General features: G+C 46.4%; 1 protein-coding gene across 1 annotated transcript in view; it reads right to left on the minus strand.

The window, feature by feature from the left end:
- Positions 1 to 827: 827 nt before the first annotated feature.
- The window catches only part of LOC117962880 (uncharacterized), a 30,474-nt gene continuing 11,774 nt past the window's right edge, over positions 828 to 19,527 (minus strand). Inside the window, exon 2 of the mRNA XM_059017577.1 lies at positions 828 to 1,910. Coding sequence (XP_058873560.1) covers positions 1,092 to 1,898 — 807 coding nt within the window. The 5' untranslated portion in view covers positions 1,899 to 1,910 and the 3' untranslated portion in view covers positions 828 to 1,091. The remainder of the gene's footprint in view (positions 1,911 to 19,527) is intronic.

Consider the following 19,527-nt stretch of genomic DNA (forward strand, 5'->3'; position numbering starts at 1 on the left):
GTGCAAAGAAGAGCAACCAGAATTATCCCGGATTTAAAAGGCATGTCGTATGCAGACAGGCTAAAAGAATTTAATCTATTCAGTCTTGAACAAAGAAGACTACACGGCGATCTGATTCAAACATTCAAAATCCTAAAAGGTATTGACAATGTCAACCCGGGGGACTTTTTTGACCTCAAAAAAGACACAAGGACCAGGGGTCACAAATGGAGATTAGATAAAGGGGCATTCAGAACAGAAAATAGGTCGCACTTTTTTACACAGAGAATTGTGAGGGTCTGGAACCAACTCCCCAGTAATGTTGTTGAAGCTGACACCCTGGGATCCTTCAAGAAGCTGCTTGATGAGATTCTAGGATCAATAAGCTACAAACAACCAAATGAGCAAGATGGGCCGAATGGCATCCTCTCGTTTGTAAACTTTCTTATGTTCTTATGTTCTTATACACAATACACAGACACGCACACACATACACACGCAGACAGACACAGACAGATACACACAGACACAGACACAGATACACACAGACACACAGACAGACACACACACAGACTTACACACATACAAACACATACACACATATATACACGTACATACACAATACACACACACAGACAGACAGACACACAGACACAGAGACACACACACACATACACACACATACACACACACATATACACACATACATAATACACACACATACACATACAGACAGACACAAAGACACACACAGACACACACACACAGAACCAGAGAGAGAGAGTCACATCAAATGTTGTTTGCTGCTGTAAAAGCTTTTATTGCATTAAAATAGAAACGGTTTACAGGGGAAAGGAATGTGGTCTTATTGCATTTCCATTCACAACAACAGGAAAGGAATTACCAAAGATAATCAATTACCACAAATTCATACAAATATCATTATTCTGGTACAAGATGATAATACAACTATTTCTAATCTAGGACGAACAGCTCCTTATATGGGAAGAGGGAGGGGGACGACAAATGAATAATGCCCACAAGGGGGTGCTGTTGAAGCGTATATCGCAGCATTTTGCTGAGTAGAGACTGCAAATCCTTCACAGCAGAGTTTAAACTCTCTCTGTGAGCCTGAAGGCTGGAGGTCTGCATTCAGTACCATTATAATGCACAGGCTTCTTCCAACCCTTTCTACCCCCACATGCTAAACAGATACAAACTGATCTAATTTTGTTTGTTTTATAAGAACATTCGGACAGCGTATTGTTATAGTTTATCTCCCTGCATACAACAATTTTGAATGTTTTTTTGCTCTTATACACATTATCGTACACATGATCACCTTCGCTGTTACACACCTCGATTACCTCATCTTCAGAAGCAAATATAAAAGTGTTTATTGGTTTGCATTTTCCGTTTCTATTTATACATCTTGTCTTTATTTCACTTGTGCAGAACATATTGTTATCATTTGGACTTACATCTGCAATGTGGCTGTTTTTAAAATCTTCGTAATCGGCCGTGACTTGTTTTTTCTCCTGGTCGCAGGTGCACTGGTAGCTGGTCAGGGAGACCCCAGCACCAGGCAGCTGGTTGAGGTAAGCCCCACTCAGGAAGGAGCGAGACTCCAGGCCCCATTCTTGGGAACCTGCAACCCACAGAGAGAGCAGACACCCGTCCATCACAGTGAAGGAGCTGAAGCTGAAGGCTCCTTCACTCCCAGCAGCAGCTCCCCTCAGCAGCTTCTTCTTCTCTGGGAGGGACGGCAGCTCCAGCTGCTCCCCAGTCTCCGGGTGGAAGAGGCGGGCACAGGTCTTCTGGACACTAGCATCAGAACCACCCGATGAGGAACTCTTTACAGACTGGATGTGGGAAGCAGCCATCAGCACCAAGGACACCAAGAAGAAGATCTTCAACATCTTTGACTGGAGCTGCAGAAAGTACAAAGAGGATTGAATGTAGGTGTTGTTGCAGTGATGCAGGGATTACAAAATTGTAAAAACTAGGAAATGTGTTGTGCTTTCATTGTTTGATCATACTGTGCTTTTATCAAATCTTGTCTTTTAAAAGGGGAACTCAGCTTGTTGTTGTGTGTGTTGCATGTTCCCATATGTTGCTACTATAACTGTTTAAGTAAGGTGTGCGTATTGTTTTTATTAGATTTTTGTTGACATCCTGAGCACTTCTTTTACACTTATTAATTTGCAGTGTACACAGTGCTCTGATTCCAAGATGGTAGAGGAACTTCAGGAATTCATTTCCCATCATCCTCCGGCTCATGTGTGCATGATGGGGGTGATGAGAAATGTAGTTCTGAAGTTCTTCTGAAGGGAACATGTGAAGCTGTCTTTGAAACACAGCACTATAGCACGACTGCAATTTAATAGTGTAAAAAAAGTGCTCAGGATGTCAAAAAATAATAAATATAGCTGTTAGCAGCCAGGTATGGCTGTATGGATATGGCATATGCTTCTACCTTTCATCAGTTTTTATTAAACAGTGTTCATTTTATGGAACATACAAATCTGTTCAGATGGTTTGGCAGACATATTGAAATATTGCCCAATCATCTTAATTCAGTCATAGTTATTACTTCTCATAGTCCTCTACTGTTGTGTGAAGTTTCATCAGTCCACTACATTCTACCATAAAGTTATACTGAAATATATGCATATGGCCCATAACTGACATTTGATTGGCCTGTGGCGGCCATGTTTTGTAATGCAGCAACTTACTTTGAATAAATCTAAAACAATGCCTAGCCATGAGTATGTGTGGCCCCCTCGGAAAATTAGTGAAGAACACTGATACAGGACATGGTATTATATGCCTCTACCACCATACCAATTTTCATGAGTTTTCGTGCAACAGTTCCAAAGTTATAACCATTTTTCCACAAAGAAGTGTGTGGTGGAATAATAATCTGAGGAATAACAATAGGGTTCCAGCAATTCCGTTGCTTGGCCCCCTGAAAACAATACACACACCTTACAGTTGTAGCAACATATGGGACACAAAAACACACACACAAAAAAAAGAACTTGAGTTCTTCTTTAAATAAAAAATCTACCTTTTCATTCAGCCATAGCAAGAGGAAATGATTATAATTAATGTATTTTACAGCAGACGACATTATCCAGAGAGACTTGTAACTACTGTACAAGATATTACATTATTATTTTTACAATTATCCATTTATATAGTTGGTTTGTTTTTACTGGAGCAATCTAGGAGCCTGCCTGCTCAAGGGTAAAACAGTAGTGTGTGTGTCCCACCTGGGACTGAACCCGCACAAGACCCTCCGTCAGGAGTACAGAGCCCCCCTAACCACTACTCCACCTGGGATTGAACCCACACAAGACCCTCCGTCAGGAATACAGAGCCCCCCTAACCACTACTGCACCTGGGATTGAACCCACACAAGACCCTCCGGTCAGGAGTACAGAGCCCCCCTAACCACTACTCCACCTGGGATTGAACCCACACAAGACCCTCTGGTCAGGAGTACAGAGCCCCCCTAACCACTACTCCACCTGGGATTGAACCCACACAAGACCCCCCGGTCAGGAGTACAGAGCTCCCCTAACCACTACTCCACCTGGGATTGAACCCACACAAGACCCTCCGGTCAGGAGTACAGAGCTCCCCTAACCACTACTCCACCTGGGATTGAACCCACACAAGACCCTCTGGTCAGGAGTACAGAGCCCCCCTAACCACTACTCCACCTGGGATTGAACCCACGCAAGACCCTCCGTCAGGAGTACAGAGCACCCCTAACCACTACTGTATGTTGCCAGACAAAATGAATGTATCGCTCAAAAAATAACTCTTCATTAAAATTATTTTTTTTCAATTATTATTGTTATTATTGTTATTTGAATAAAAACATGAACCAGACCTGTGATGAAATTTTTCAAATATGTCACTGAAACAAACAAGTGATTGAAGCTGAAATAGTCTCCTGAATTCAAAGCAGGTTTACTCCTGTCTTTGTCAGCCTTTCATCACAACAATACAAAATGACACCCGCTGCCATTAACAGAGCAGGTTCACATTGATTTCTAGGAACTGCAGATATTTAAATATTTACAAATAACATTGCATTGTGAAAAAAATAAAATAGATCTTTGAATATTTTTTAAATCCTTTTTACTTTTGGAAGACATATTTGAATAGTTAAAAATGATGATAACTCTCTGAAAAAAATATTTTCAATGTAACTATATGTGTCCCAGTTAACATAGGAATATGTCATAATGTTTGGCTAATCTAAGCTTGTCTCATTGACTACAAAACGTTTGGTTCTAGGTCCAATGGATTCTGTATCAACAGTATGGCTGGAAACACATCGCAGCCCCTCACCCCCTCGTTGTGTGAAGACTGTAAGTAATACACCCTACATTTTAACAAATATTTCATAATAATGACCATGTATTCTAATTATATTAATACTCTTAGTTTACACATTGGTAATATACTTTGTCTAAAACATTTTTGACTTCTTAATTTAAAAGCAGTTTCTGATACGGCAACCAAAAAGCTGTGTGAATGTCCCGTACGACACCCATGGAATCACTCATTCCATTTTATAAAATGAAATGCTGCACTGCACAAGTTTCTAATGCTTAACTGTTTAACACAATTCTGTATGCACAGTATGGCATCCACTCCCCCCCTCTTTGTATGAAGACTGTAAGTAATACTTTAATTAAAATAGTATTAATATTAATAGATGCACTTATCCAGGGCGATACAATTATATCACATTATTTTTACATACAGTTGTACCCATTTATACAATTGGGTTTTTACTGGAACAATCTAGGTAAAGTACCTTGCTCAAGGGTACAGGTGCAGTGTCTCCGACCTGGGATTGAACCCACAACCCTCCGGTCAAGAGTCCAGAGCACTAACCACTACTCCACACTGCTGCCCTATTCATACAACAATAGATTTGCACCGCTGTTTTAGAAAGGGAATAATAACTAATGCATAATAACTCATGATGGTATTTCTTAGAAGCTGCACAGGGTTACAAAAAAGTCTTTAAACTATAGACCTAGCCCTGTCATTTGTTTTTAAAAAGTAGTGCCTCCAGGATTATTCACACCCTTCATAGACTATAATGGGTTTTAGCAAAATAAATGCAAGTGTAGATTCAATATTTGTTGCACAAATTAATGAAAATATGAATATATTCAGACATGCAGTATTGGACTTTGCAAAAATATATTTCTCCAACAAATGGGCATGTTTTTATTAAAAAAAGAGGTTCAACGGGTTCAAAATTATTCACACCCTAAACATTAAAATGCAATTAACTTTGGACAGAAATGTTTTGGCGATATCTAACACTGATCGTCTTACAGTGTTTCATGTTTGCATGGATTTATGCAAAGAAAACATTATGGACATTTGCTTTTTTAAAGAACATTGAGTTACATTGAATGATCCTGAAGACAGCTGGATATATATCACATAGAAATCCAGGCTATTTAGTTGCCAAATTGCCTTATGTTAAGGAACTTGAAATCAATTGCAGGGGTTGAAAACTACTCACGAAGTGCTTTGCGAGCCCGTTGCTCCTTTTGAAAATAGAGGCGTATAATCAGTGAGTATTACAAATCATAAATAAGGTCAAAAGTTTATAAAATAAACACCACAAGGTTTATTTAGAATCATAAACGCGGTGACGTTTTTAAAAAATGTCTCAGTGTACAGTACTTACTCAGTGCAGAGGAGTCTCTTTCAACACGGGTTCAAGTGGAGGGTCACTTCAGTCACACGGCAAAGAAAGCAGTTCCTATGCTCAATGAAGTTTGATACAAGACAAGCTGCACTGAGAATATATACTGTAACTTGAGTGTAAAAAAGCCTGTGGTTTTTATTCATTAGAGTTGAGAGGGAGGGACGGTTTGAAAGAGGCGTCTTGTTGTGGTTTTCTTATTCTTCTTATACTTGTATGTTTTAATATATGAAGAGTTTCACACCAAAATGAGTTAAATGCCAATTCCACACATTTCCAGATATTGCTATAGATTTACTCCTGGAGGAGTAGCCTTATCATCACGTAGAGTAAAAATCTTCATGCAAAATTCTTGTAACTTGTTTGTTTTATTGTTCCTGCTAACATAGGAATTAATAGAAGCCTATCTAAAATAAAATAAAAAAAACATCAATTTATTAAAAACAGCTCAAATGGATAAGAGCATTTTGGGATGAAGCTCTTCATATATACTGTTTCTCCCCAATGTGTTCACATTGTGGGTTTTCTCTGGGTACTCCGGTTTCCTCCCACAGTCCAAAGACCTGCTGTTCAGGTTGATTGGTCACTCTAAATTGCCGTGTGTGTGTGTGTGTGTGTGTGTGTGTGTGTGTGTGTGTGTGTGTGTGTGTGTGTGGTGCCCTGCGATGGGCTGGCGTCCCGTCCAGGGTGTAGTCCTGCCTTTCGCCCTGTGTCTGCTGGGTTAGGCTCCGGTTTACCCCTCTAAAGGTTTAAGCAGTTATGATAATGGATGGATGATTTCTTATCAGACACCCTTTTCCAGAGCGATTTACAATTTATACAAATACTATTTTATACAGTTAGATAGTTAGACCCTTTAGCAAGCAGGCAGATGCTTTACCTCCTAGATTGCTCAAGTAAAAATCCATCTACCAATCTAGGAGGTAATGTACCTGCCTGCTTGCTCAAGGGTACAGCAGCAGTGTGCGCCCCACCTGGGATTGAACCCCCACACAAGACCCTCCGGTCAGGAGTCCAGAGCCCCTGTAACCAGTACTCCACACTGCTGCCCTTTGTGTTTAAGATCAGGATCCCATATGCTGTGACAACTTTTGAAGTAAGGTGTGTGTATTAAATTGCAGTCAGTGGTGCTCTCTTTCCACATGTAACATTCACACAAAAAACAACTTGATTTCCCTTTTACAGTACAGATGTCTGTGTGTATGCCTATCTGTGTATGTGTGTGTGTGTGCCTGTCTGTCTGTGTGTGTGTGCCTGTCTGTCTGTGTGTGTGTGCCTGTCTGTATCTGTGTGTGTCTGTCTGTGTGTGTGTGCCTGTTTGTGTGTGTGTGTTCCTGTCTGTGAGTGTCTCTGTGTGTCTTTCTGTTTGTGTGCCTGTTTGTATGCGTACCTGCCTCTGTGTGTGTGTGTGTGTGTGTGTGTGTGTGTGTGTGTGTGTGTGCCTGCCTCTCTGTCTGTGTGCCTGCCTGTGTGTGTTTGTGCCTGTCTGTGTGTGTGTGTGTACCTGGCTGTGTGTGTGTGTGTGTGCCTGGCTGTGTGTGTTTGCCTGTGTGTGTGTGTGCCTGTTTGTGTGTGTGCCTGCCTCTCTGTCTGTGTGCCTGCCTGTGTGTGTGTGTGTGCGCCTGTCTGTGTTTGTGCCTGTCTGTGTTATTGTGCGTGTGAGCCTATCTGTGTGTGTGTGCTTGCCTGCCTGTCTGTGTGTGTGCATGCCTGTCTCTGTGTGTGTGCCTGCCTGTGTGTGTGTTTGCCTGCATATGTGTGTCTGCATGCCTGTCTGTGTGTGTGTGTGACTGTCTGTGTGTGTGCGCACGCATGTCTCTCTGTGTGTGCGACTGTGTGTGTGTGTGTGCCTGTCTCTGTGTGTCTGCCTGTGTGTGTGCCTGTCTGTGTGTGTGTCTGTCTGTATGTGTGTGTGTACCTGTGTGTGTGTTCCTGTCTGTGTGTGTGTTTGTCTGTGTGTATGTGTGTGCCTGTCTGTCTGTGTGTGTGTGCCTTTCTGTGTGTGTGCCTGTGTGTGTGTGTGTGTGACTGTTTGTGTGTCTGTGCGCCTGTCTCTCTGTGTGTGTGCGACTATGTTTGTGTGCCTGTCTGTGTGTGTGCCCTTGTGTGTGTGTGTGTGTGTGTGTGCGTGTGCCTGCCTGTGTGTGTGTGTGTGTGCGTGTGTGTGTGTGTGTCTGTGTGTGTGGTGCCCTGCACCTACAATTACCCTTTTATACAGTTGGATTTTCACTAGAGCAATATAAGAGGTAAAGTACCTGCCTGCTTGTTCAAGGGTCTATCTACAGTAGCTAGCTCTGTCTGTATCAATCCTAACTGGGATTGAACCCCCACTCAAGGTCAGGAGTCCAGAGCCCCCCTAACCAGTGCTCCACACTGCTGCTCTTTGTGTTCAAGATCAGAATACCATATGTTGCAACAAGTGTTGAAGTAAGGTGTGTGTATTGTTTATATATATTTATATTTTCTTTAAATACAGTTTGGTAGTATATTGACAGATAGACAGTCTGTCTGTGTGTGTGTGCCTGTCTCTATGTGTGTGTGCCTATTGTGTGTGTCTGTGCGCCTGTCTCTCTGTGTGTGTGCGACTATGTGTTTGTGTGCCTGTCTGTGTGTGTGCCCTTTTGTGTGTGTGTGTGTGTGTGTGCCTGTCTGTGTGTGTGTGTGTGTCTGTCTGTGCCTGTGTGTGTGCCTATCTGTGTGTGTTTGCCTGTCTGTGTGTGTTTGCCTATCTGTGTGTGCCTATCTGTATGTGTGTGTATACCTATATGTGTGTATTTGCCTGTCTGTGTGCCTGTATGTGTGTGTGTGTGACTCTCTGAGTGTGTGTGCGCCTGTCTGTGTGTGCGCCTGTCTGTGTGTGTGTGTGCCTCTGTGTGTGTGCACCTCTCTGTGTGAGTGTCTGTGTGTGTCCCTGTGTGTCTTTCTGTGTGCCTGCCTGTGTGTGTGTGTGCCTGTCTTTGTGTGTGTGCGCCTGTCTGTGAGTGTGTCCCTGCCTGTGTGTGTGTGCCTATCGTCTGTGTGTGCGTGCATGTCTCTGTGTGTGCGACCGTGTGTGTCTGTGTGTGCCTGTCTGTCTGTGTGTGTGTGTGTGTGCCTGTGTGTGTGTGTGTGTGCCTATCTGTCTGTGTTTGTCCGTCTGTGTGTGTGTGTTTGCCTATCTGTGTGTGTGCTTGCCTATCTGTGTGTGTGCCTGTCTCTGTGTGTGTGCCTATCTGTGTGTGTCTGGCTGTCTGTGTGTGTGTACACCTATCTGTGTGTGCCTGCCTCTGTGTGTGTGTGCTTGTGTGTGTGTCTTTCTGTTTGTCTCTGTGTGTCTTTCTGTTTGCATGCCTGTTTGTGTGTGTGTGTGTCTGTCTGTCTGTGTGTGTGTGTATGTGTGTCTTTCTGTGTGCGTGCCTGTCTGTGTGTGTGCCTGTCTGTTTGTGTGTGTGTGCCTGTTTGTGCGTGCGTGTGTGTGTCTGTCTGTCTCTGTCTATCTGTATGTGTGTGTGTGACTCTGAGTGTGTGCACGCCTGTCTGTGTGTGTGCCTCCCTGTGTGTGTGTGTGCCTGCCGGTGTGTGTGTGCTTGTGTGTGTGTGCGTGTGTGTGTGTGCCTGTCTGTGTGTGTGTGTGTGTGTGCCTGCCTGTGTGTGTGTGTGTGGTGACCTGCACCTACAATTACCCTTTTATACAGTTGGATTTTTACTAGAGCAATATAAGAGGTAAAGTTCCTGCCTGCTTGCTCAAGGGTCTATCTACAGTAGCTAGCTCTGTCTGTATCAATCCTAACAGGGACTGAACCCCCACTCAAGGTCAGGAGTCCAGAGACCCCTTAACCAGTGCTCCACACTGCTGCCCTTTGTGTTCAAGATCATGTGTTTTTGCTTGTTCTTTCTTTTAGTCCTAACACCTCTCATTCTCTCACTCGTATTCTACTTTCAAGATGAGCAGCACTGCGGTTTCTTTAACCATTGTTTTCAGTTGGCCAGGCGTTCTGTTTCATGTGGTTAGCTGAATAGTTTTGAACATGCTGTGAGAATGAAGGAGGTAAACTCAACTTCTCTTTTTTTGGTGTGGAGCCTGTTCATCTTGTAGGTAGCTAGTCTATTTTATTATTATTTCTCCTTATGGGTGGCACAGCTCCAGGGCGCTGGATTCGATTCTGGCCTCAGGGGTCTGTCTGTGTGGAGTTTGCATGTTCTCCCCGTGTTTGCATTGTAGGTTTTCTCATGGTACTCCGGTATCCACCCACAGTCCAAAGACCTGCTGTTCAGGTTGATTGGTCACTCTAATTTGCCTTCTGTGTGAGTGTGTGAGTGTGTGTGATGTCCTGCGATGGGCTGGCGTCCCGTCCAGGCTGTAGTCCTGCCTTGCGCTCTGTGTCTGCCGGGTTAGGTATTTGTATGACAACTGTAATTCACTCGGGTAAAGAAATCTGCTAAGAAATAATAATAATAATAATAATAATAATAATAATAATAATAATAATAATAATAATATCATGTGTTGTAAAATATAGTGAGACGTCTTCATCAAAAAGAACATTTGAAACCACAAGAAAGTTTCCATGTAGTCCGAATCCTGTGCAGAACTTATCAAGAGACCACCTTCTTCTTGACTAGCTAAGTGCAAAATGAACAGGTTCCAAACCACAAAACCAGAAGGTGAGTCTATCTCCTTCGTTCTCACAGCATGTTCAAAACTACTTAGCTAACCACATAAAACAGAACGCCTCGCCATCTAAAAATGAGGGGGATGGTGGGGGATCATAGAGTTCAAAGGCAGTTCAAGGTGATATTATTATTTATTTATTAGCAGAAAATCCCCTTACTCAAGAATCTCTTTACAATGTAAGAGCAAGATACAGAATACAATGACTTCAGTCCTAATAAGAGCAGATACAAAACACAGTGCACATGACTCAATGTCAGGGCAGTTCATTAGAGCAGATAACAGTGTCAATGATAGCTACACCAGGATAATATACAAGTGCACTGGAATAAAGCAGGTGAAGAACAAAATACTACAGATTATAAAGTTGTATTGATATAAATGATTTTATTCATTAGACCTTTATTTACCAGGTTAATCAATTGAGAACCAATTCTCATTTACAATAGCGACCTGGCCAAGAGGCAGCATCATTACAGCAAACATAAAACAGTCATAATAAAAACAACAAGAGCAACCCACACTAAAAACGCATGTCAGCAAGCACAGATATCAGTGAACAGTGATATGGTAGGGATGGGTTTTATAGGTATTTCTAAATCACTAACTGCTAAGTAGCTGGAACAAATGGTAACTTTGGACATGAATCCCTGAGGCTCTCCAGGACCAGGGTTGGCCACCCCTGCATTAGGGTATGGTGAGGAAGGAATTTGTAGTATTGCATTATTAAGCATTTAACAACTATGAAGGTATGAAACAGAGACTAACAGAAGTAGATTGGAGTAAAATAGAGAAAACCTCCACAGAAAAAGGATGGCTGTTTTTTAAAAATGTAGTACTAGAGGCGCAAAACAATTACATCCCAAAAGTAGACAAATCTAAATCTAAAACAAAATGGCCAAAATGGTTTAATAGATCAATTAAAGAAAATATTCAGCGAAAAAAGGCACTTTACAGAGCGTTTAAAAGGGACCAAAAACAAAGCACACAGAAAGAGTACTTGGAACTGCAAACACAAGTCAAAAAGGAAGATAGAAAGGCCAAGAGAACAGAAAATAGGAGGCACTTTTTTCTACACAGAGAATTGTGAGGGTGTGGAACCAACTCCCCAGTAATGTTGTTGAAGCTGACACCCTGGGATCCTTCAAGAAGCTGCTTGATGAGATTCTGGGATCAATAAGCTACTAACAACCAAACGAGCAAGATGGGCTGAATGGCCTCCTCTCGTTTGTAAACATTCTCATGTTCTTTATTTATTTAGCAACTGCAAATCCGCAAAGCCAAGTAATTGCCTCCTGGTTTGCTGAGTTCAAAGTTATGAATCCACCTCTTAGTTTGTAAAGGGGGCACTCCTCGATGATGTGCAACATTGTTTGTGTCTCTCCACAAGTGCACAAAGGGTTTGCACTGAAGCCTCAGTGCTGCTGGATGGCTGCACAGGGGTCTTGGCCTGTCTTGAGCTTGTTTAGCAGGGACTGCTCTTGCCGTGGCAGTTCAAAGCTGGCAGGTAGACTAGAGGGGTTTGTCACAAGGAACTTGTTTGTGAATGCTTGTGATTCCCATTCCATGGTCCAAGTGATGTCTGCACATATATATGTACTAACAATATATTTTATACAGTTTTATAAAAGTGAATTAGACATACAGTAGTGACATTAACAAACAGATAATGATTAGAAGGATATAGCAACCTTTTTACTCCAAGAGGTATTAGTAAAGAAATGGATTTCTATGGAAGCGTGCCAATGAGACCTAAGACAAGGAAAAAATATCTCTGGACTTTGCGTCTAAGCGGGGGTCTTGCCTCTCTCCTGAGCGGGGCCTTGCCTCTCTCCTGAGCGGGGGCCTTGCCTCTCTCCTGAGCGGGGGCCTTGCCTCTCTCCTGAGCGGGGCCTTGCCTCTCTCCTGAGCGGGGCCTTGCCTCTCCTGAGCGGGGCCTTGCCTCTCTCCTGAGCGGGGGTCTTGCCTCTCTCCTGAGCGGGGGCCTTGCCTCTCTCCTGAGCGGGGCCTTGCCTCTCTCCTGAGCGGGGCCTTGCCTCTCTCCTGAGCGGGGCCTTGCCTCTCTCCTGAGCGGGTGTCTTGCCTCTCTCCTGAGCGGGTGTCTTGCCTCTCTCCTGAGCGGGGCCTTGCCTCTCTCCTGAGCAGGGCCTTGCCTCTCTCCTGAGCGGGGCCTTGCCTCTCTCCTGAGCGGGGCCTTGCCTCTCTCCTGAGCGGGTGTCTTGCCTCTCTCCTAAGCGGGTGTCTTGCCTCTCTCCTAAGCGGGGTCTTGCCTCTCTCCTGAGCGGGGCCTTGCCTCTCTCTTGAGCGGGTGTCTTGCCTCTCTCCTAAGCGGGTGTCTTGCCTCTCTCCTAAGCGGGGTCTTGCCTCTCTCCTAAGCGGGGCCTTGCCTCTCTCCTGAGCGGGGCCTTGCCTCTCTCCTAAGCGGGGGTCTTGCCTCTCTCCTAAGCGGGTGTCTTGCCTCTCTCATAAGCGGGGTCTTGCCTCTCTCCTGAGCGGGGCCTTGCCTCTCTCCTGAGCGGGGCCTTGCCTCTCCTTGCCTCTGTGTGTGTGTGTGACTGTCGGTGTGTGTGTCTGTTTGTGTGTGCCTGTTTGTGTGTGTGTGCCTGTTTGTGTGTGGGTGTGCCTGTTTGTATGTGGGTGTGCCTGTCTCTGTCTGTGTGTGTCTGTATGTGTGCCTGTCTGTGGGTGTGTTCCTGTCTGTGTGTGTGTTCCTGTCTATGTGTGCCTGGCTGTGTGTGTGTTTGTTTGCCTGCCTGCCTGTGTGTGTGTGTGTGTGTGTGTGTGTGCCTGTCTGTGAGTGTGCCTGCCTGTCTGTGTGTGTGCTTATGTGTGTGTGTGTGTGTGCCTGTCTCTGTGTGTGTGCCTGTGCGTGTGTGTGTGTGCCTGACTGTGTGGATGTGTGTGCCTGTTTGTGTGTGTGTGTGCCTGTTTGTGTGTGTGTGCCTCTCTTTGTGTGTGCCTGTCTGTGTGTGCCTGGCTCTGTGTGTGTGTGCCTGGTTGTGTGTGTGTGTGCTTGCCTACCTGCCTGTGTGTGCCTGCCTCTCTGTGTGTGTGTGTGTGTGTGTGCCTGTCTTTGTGTATGTGCCTGTCTGTGAGTGTCTGTGTGTGTGTGTGCCTGTCTGTGTGTGTGTGTTCCTGTCTCTGTGTGTGCCTGTTTGTGTGTGTGTGCCTGTCTGTGTGTGTCTGTCTGTATGTGTGTGTGTGTGCCTGTCAAAGTGTGTGTGTGTGCCTGTCTGTGCCTGTCAAAGTGTGTGCCTGTGTGTATGTGTCTGTGCCTGTCTGTGTGTGTGTGCCTGTCAAAGTGTGTGTGTGTGTGCCTGTGTGTGTGTCTGTGCCTATCGTGTGTGTGTGAGTGTGCGCCTTTCTGTGTGTGCCTGTCTGTGTGTGTGTTTGTCTGTCTGTATGTGTGTGTGTGTGCCTGTGTGTGTGCCTGTCTGTGTCTGTGTGTGTGCCTCTTCTATGTGTGTGTGTGCCTGTCTGTGTGTGTGTGCCTGTCTCTGTGTGTGTCTGTGTGTCTGTGTGCCTGTCTGTGTGTGTGTGTGCCTGCCTGTCTGTGAGTGTGAGTGTGTGCTTGTGTGTGTGTCTGTCTGTGTTTGTCTCTGTGTGTCTTTCTGTTTGTGTGCCTGTTTGTGTGTGCCTGCCTCTCTATGTGTGCGTACCTGCCTCTGTGTGTGTGTGTGTGTGCCTGCCTGCCTGTGTTTGTGCCTGTCTATGTCTGTGTGTGTGTTCCTGTGTGTATGTGCCTGTCTGTGTGTGTCTGTTTGTGTATGTGTGTGTGTGTGCCTGTCTGTGTGTGTGTGTTTCCCTGTCTGTGTGTGTGTGTGCCTGTCTTTGTGTGTGTGCGCCTGTCTGTGAGTGTGTGCCTGTGTGTATGTGTGTGTGCCTGTCTCTGTGTGTGTGCACGCCTGTCTGTGTATGTGTGCACGCATGTCTCTCTGTGTGTGCGACCGTGTGTGTCTTTGTGTGCCTGTCTGTCTGTGTGTGTGCCTCTTCTTTGTGTGTGTGCCTGTCTATGTGTGTGTGTACCTGTCTCTGTGTGTGTCTGTGTGTGTGTGTCTGTGTGTGTGCCTGTCTGTGTCTGTGTGTGTGCCTCTTCTATGTATGTGTGCCTGTCTATGTGTGTGTGTGCCTGTCTCTGTGTGTGTCTGTGTGTGTGTATGTCTGTGTGTCTGTGTGCCTGCCTGTCTGTGTGTGTGAGTGTGTGTCTGTGTGTGCCTGTCTGTGCCTGTTTGTGTGTGTGTGTGTGTGTGCCTGGTTGTGTTTGTGTGTGTGCCTGCCTGTCTGTGTGTGTGTGAGTGTGTGTCTGTGTGTGTGCCTGTCTGTGCCTGTGTGTGTGCCTCTTCTATGTGTGTGTGCCTGGCTGTGTGTGTCTGTGTGCCTGGTTGTGTGTGTGTGTGTGTGTGTGTGTGTTTGCCTGTCTGTGTGTGTGTACCTGTCTGTGAGTGTCTGTGTGTGTGTGTGTGCCTGTCTGTGTGTGTGTTCCTGTCTCTGTGTGTGTCTGTTTGTGTGTGTGTGCCTGTCTGTGTGTGTCTGTATGTGTGTGTGTGTGCCTGTCAAAGTGTGTGTGTGCCTGTCTGTGTGTGTGCCTGTGTGTGTGTCTGTGCCTATCGTGTGTGTGTGAGTGTGCGCCTTTCTGTGTGTGCCTGTCTGTGTGTGTGTTTGTCTGTCTGTATGTGTGTGTGTGTGCCTGTGTGTGTGCCTGTCTGTGTCTGTGTGTGTGCCTCTTCTATGTGTGTGTGTGCCTGTCTGTGTGTGTGTGCCTGTCTCTGTGTGTGTCTGTGTGTCTGTGTGCCTGTCTGTGTGTGTGTGTGCCTGCCTGTCTGTGAGTGTGAGTGTGTGCTTGTGTGTGTGTCTGTCTGTGTTTGTCTCTGTGTGTCTTTCTGTTTGTGTGCCTGTTTGTGTGTGCCTGCCTCTCTATGTGTGCGTACCTGCCTCTGTGTGTGTGTGTGTGTGCCTGCCTGCCTGTGTTTGTGCCTGTCTATGTCTGTGTGTGTGTTCCTGTGTGTATGTGCCTGTCTGTGTGTGTCTGTTTGTGTATGTGTGTGTGTGTGCCTGTCTGTGTGTGTGTGTTTCCCTGTCTGTGTGTGTGTGTGCCTGTCTTTGTGTGTGTGCGCCTGTCTGTGAGTGTGTGCCTGTGTGTATGTGTGTGTGCCTGTCTCTGTGTGTGTGCACGCCTGTCTGTGTATGTGTGCACGCATGTCTCTCTGTGTGTGCGACCGTGTGTGTCTTTGTGTGCCTGTCTGTCTGTGTGTGTGCCTCTTCTTTGTGTGTGTGCCTGTCTATGTGTGTGTGTACCTGTCTCTGTGTGTGTCTGTGTGTGTGTGTCTGTGTGTGTGCCTGTCTGTGTCTGTGTGTGTGCCTCTTCTATGTATGTGTGCCTGTCTATGTGTGTGTGTGCCTGTCTCTGTGTGTGTCTGTGTGTGTGTATGTCTGTGTGTCTGTGTGCCTGCCTGTCTGTGTGTGTGAGTGTGTGTCTGTGTGTGCCTGTCTGTGCCTGTTTGTGTGTGTGTGTGTGTGTGCCTGGTTGTGTTTGTGTGTGTGCCTGCCTGTCTGTGTGTGTGTGAGTGTGTGTCTGTGTGTGTGCCTGTCTGTGCCTGTGTGTGTGCCTCTTCTATGTGTGTGTGCCTGGCTGTGTGTGTCTGTGTGCCTGGTTGTGTGTGTGTGTGTGTGTGTGTGTGTTTGCCTGTCTGTGTGTGTGTACCTGTCTGTGAGTGTCTGTGTGTGTGTGTGTGCCTGTCTGTGTGTGTGTTCCTGTCTCTGTGTGTGTCTGTTTGTGTGTGTGTGCCTGTCTGTGTGTGTCTGTATGTGTGTGTGTGTGCCTGTCAAAGTGTGTGTGTGCCTGTCTGTGTGTGTGCCTGTGTGTATGTGTCTGTGCCTGTCTGTGTGTGTGCCTGTCAAAGTGTGTGTGTGTGTGCCTGTATGTGTGTCTGTGCCTATCGTGTGTGTGTGTGTGTGCGCCTTTCTGTGTGTGCCTGTCTGTGTGTGTGTTTGTCTGTCTGTATGTGTGTGTGTGCCTGTGTGTGTGCCTGTCTGTGTCTGTGTGTGTGCCTCTTCTATGTGTGTGTGTGCCTGTCTGTGTGTGTGTGCCTGTCTCTGTGTGTGTCTGTGTGTCTGTGTGCCTGTCTGTGTGTGTGTGTGTGCCTGTCTGTCTGTGTGTGTGTGCCTGCCTGTCTGTGTGTGTGAGTGTGTGTCTGTGTGTGTGCCTGTCTGTGCCTGTGTGTGTGCCTCTTCTATGTGTGTGTGCCTAGCTGTGTGTGTCTGTGTGCGTGGTTGTGTGTGTGCGTATGTGTGTGTGTTTGCCTGTCTGTGTGTGTGTACCTGCCTCTGTGTGTGTGTGTGTGTGTGCACCTGTCTGTGTTTGTGCCTGTCTGTGTGTGTGTGCCTATCTGTGTGTGTTTTCCTGTCTGTCTGTGTGTGTGCATGCCTGTCTCTGTGTGTGTGCCTGCATATGTCTGTGTGTGTGTTCCTGTGTGTGTATGCCTGGCTGTGTGTGTGTGTGTGCCTGTCTGTGTGTGTCTGTCTGTGTATGTGTGTGTGTGTGTGTGTGCCTGTCTGTGTGTGTGTTTTTGCCTGTCTGTGTGTGTGTGTGCCTGTCTTTGTGTGTGTGTGCCTGTTTTTGTGTGTGTGTGCCTGTCTGTGAGTGTGTGCCTGTGTGTATGTGTGTGTGCCTGTCTCTGTGTGTGTGCGCGCCTGTCTGTGTGTGTGTGCGCGCGCATGTCTCTGTGTGTGTGCGACCGTGTGTGTCTGTGTGTGCCTGTTTGTGTGTGTGTGTGTGTGTGTGAGTGTGTGCCTGTCTGTGTATGTGTGTGCCTGCCTGTCTGTGTATGTGTGTGCCTATCTGTCTGTGTTTGTCCATCTATGTGTGTGTGCTTGTCTATCTGTATGTGTGTATACCTATATATGTGTGTGTCTGCCTCTGTGTGTGTGTTCCTGCCTCTGTCTGTGTGCCTGCTTGTGTGTGTGTGTGCGCTTGTCTGTGTGTGTGCCTGCCTGTGTGTCTGTGTGTGTGCCTATCTATATGTGTGCGTGCCTGTGTGTGTGCACGCTTATGTCCACCTGTCTCTGTGTGTGTGCCTGTCTGTGTGTGTGTCTCTGTGTGTCTTTCTGTGTGCGTGCCTGTCTGTGTGTGTGCCTGTCTCTGTGTGTGTGCCTCTGTGTGTGTGTGTGTGTGTGCCTGTGTGTTTGTGCGCACGACTGTGTGTGCATGTGTGTGCTTGACTGTGTGCATGTGTGTCTGTTTGTGTGTATGTGTTCTTGTGTGTGCCTGTGTGTGCCTGTGTGTGTGTGTGCCTGTCTGTGTGTGTGTCTGTCTCTGTGTGTGTGCCTGTCTGTGTGTATGTCCCTGTCGGTGAGTATGTGTGCCTGTTTCTGTGTGTGTGCCTGTCTGTGTGTGTTTGCCTGTTTGTGTGTGTGTGCCTGGTTGTGTGTGTGTTTGTGTGTGTGTGTTTGCCTGTCTGTCTGTGTGTGTGTGCGCTTGTCTGTGTGTGTGTGCCTGCCTCTCTGTGTGTGTGCTTCTCTGTGTGTGTATTTGCCTGTCTGTGAGTCTGTGTGCCTGTTTGTTTGTGTGCGTGTGCCTGTCTGTGTTTGTCTCTGTGTGTCTCTGCATGCCTGTGTGTGTGTGTGCCTGCCTCTCTGTCTGTGTGCCTGCCTGTGTGTGTGTGTGCGCCTGTCTGTGTTTGTGCCTGTCTGTGTGTGTGTGTGTACCTTGCTGTGTGTGAGCCTGTCTGTGTGTGTGTACCTTGCTGTGTGTGTGCCTATCTGTGTGTGTTTCCCTGCCTGTCTCTGTGTGTGTGCCTGCCTATGTCTGTGTGTGTGTTTGCCTGCCTATGTGTGCCTGCCTGTCTGTGTGTGTGTGCCTGTCTTTGTGTGTGTGCGCCTGTCTGTGAGTGTGTCCCTGCCTGTGTGTGTGTGCCTATCGTCTGTGTGTGCGCGCATGTCTCTGTGTGTGCGACCGTGTGTGTCTGTGTGTGCCTGTCTGTCTGAGTGTGTGTGACAGTGTGTGTCTGTGTGTGCCTGTCTGTCTGTGTGTGTGTGTGTGCCTGTGTGTGTGTGTGCGCCTATCTGTCTGTGTTTGTCCGTCTGTGTTTGTGTGTGCTTGCCTATCTGTGTGTCTGCCTGTCTCTGTGTGTGTGCCTATCTGTGTGTGTCTGGCTGTCTGTGTGTGTGTGTACACCTATCTGTGTGTGCCTGCCTCTGTGTGTGTCTGCCTCTGTGTGTGTGTGTTCCTGCCTCTCTGTCTGTGTGCCTGCTTGTGTGTGTGCGTGCCTGTCTCTGTGTGTGTGCCTCTGTGTGTGTTTGTGCGCACGACTGTGTGTGCATGTGTGTGTCTGTTTGTGTTTGTGTTCTTGTGTGTGTGATTGTGTGTGTGTGCCTGTCTGTGTTTGTCTCTGTGTGTCTTTCTGTTTGCGTGCCTGTTTGTGTGTATGTGTGTGTGTCTGTCTGTGTGTGTGTGTGTGTGTCTTTCTGTGTGCGTGCCTGTCTGTGTGTGTGTGCCTGTCTGTTTGTGTGTGTGTGCCTGTTTGTGCATGTGTGTCTCTGTCTGTGTCTATCTGTATGTGTGTGTGTGACTCTGAGTGTGTGCGCCTGTCTCTGTGTGTGTGCGCCTGTGTGCACCTGTCTCTGTGTGTGTGTGTCTGTGTGTGTGTGTGTGTGTTCCTGCCTCTGTCTGTGTGCCTGTCTGTATGTGTACGTGCCTGTTTGTGTGTGTGCCTCCCTGTGTGTGTGTGTGCCTCCCTGTGTGTGTGTGTGCCTGCCTGTGTGTGTGTGTGTGGTGCCCTGCACCTACAATTACCCTTTTATACAGTTGGATTTTCACTAGAGCAATATAAGAGGTAAAGTTCTTGCCTGCTTGCTCAAGGGTCTATCTACAGTAGCTAGCTCTGTCTGTATCAATCCTAACAGGGATTGAACCCCCACTCAAGGTCAGGAGTCCAGAGCCCCCCTAACCAGTGCTCCACACTGCTGCCCTTTGTGTTCAAGATCATGTGTTTTTGCTTGTTCTTTCTTTTAGTCCTAACACCTCTCATTCTCTCACTCGTATTCTACTTTCAAGATGAGCAGCACTGCGGTTTCTTTAACCTTTGTTTTTAGATGGCCAGACGTTCTGTTTCATGTGGTTAGCTGAATAGTTTTGAACATGCTGTGAGAA

The sequence above is a fragment of the Acipenser ruthenus genome, chromosome 57 (assembly GCF_902713425.1).
Source record: "Acipenser ruthenus chromosome 57, fAciRut3.2 maternal haplotype, whole genome shotgun sequence".
In the NCBI taxonomy this organism is placed as follows: Eukaryota; Metazoa; Chordata; class Actinopteri; order Acipenseriformes; family Acipenseridae; genus Acipenser; species Acipenser ruthenus.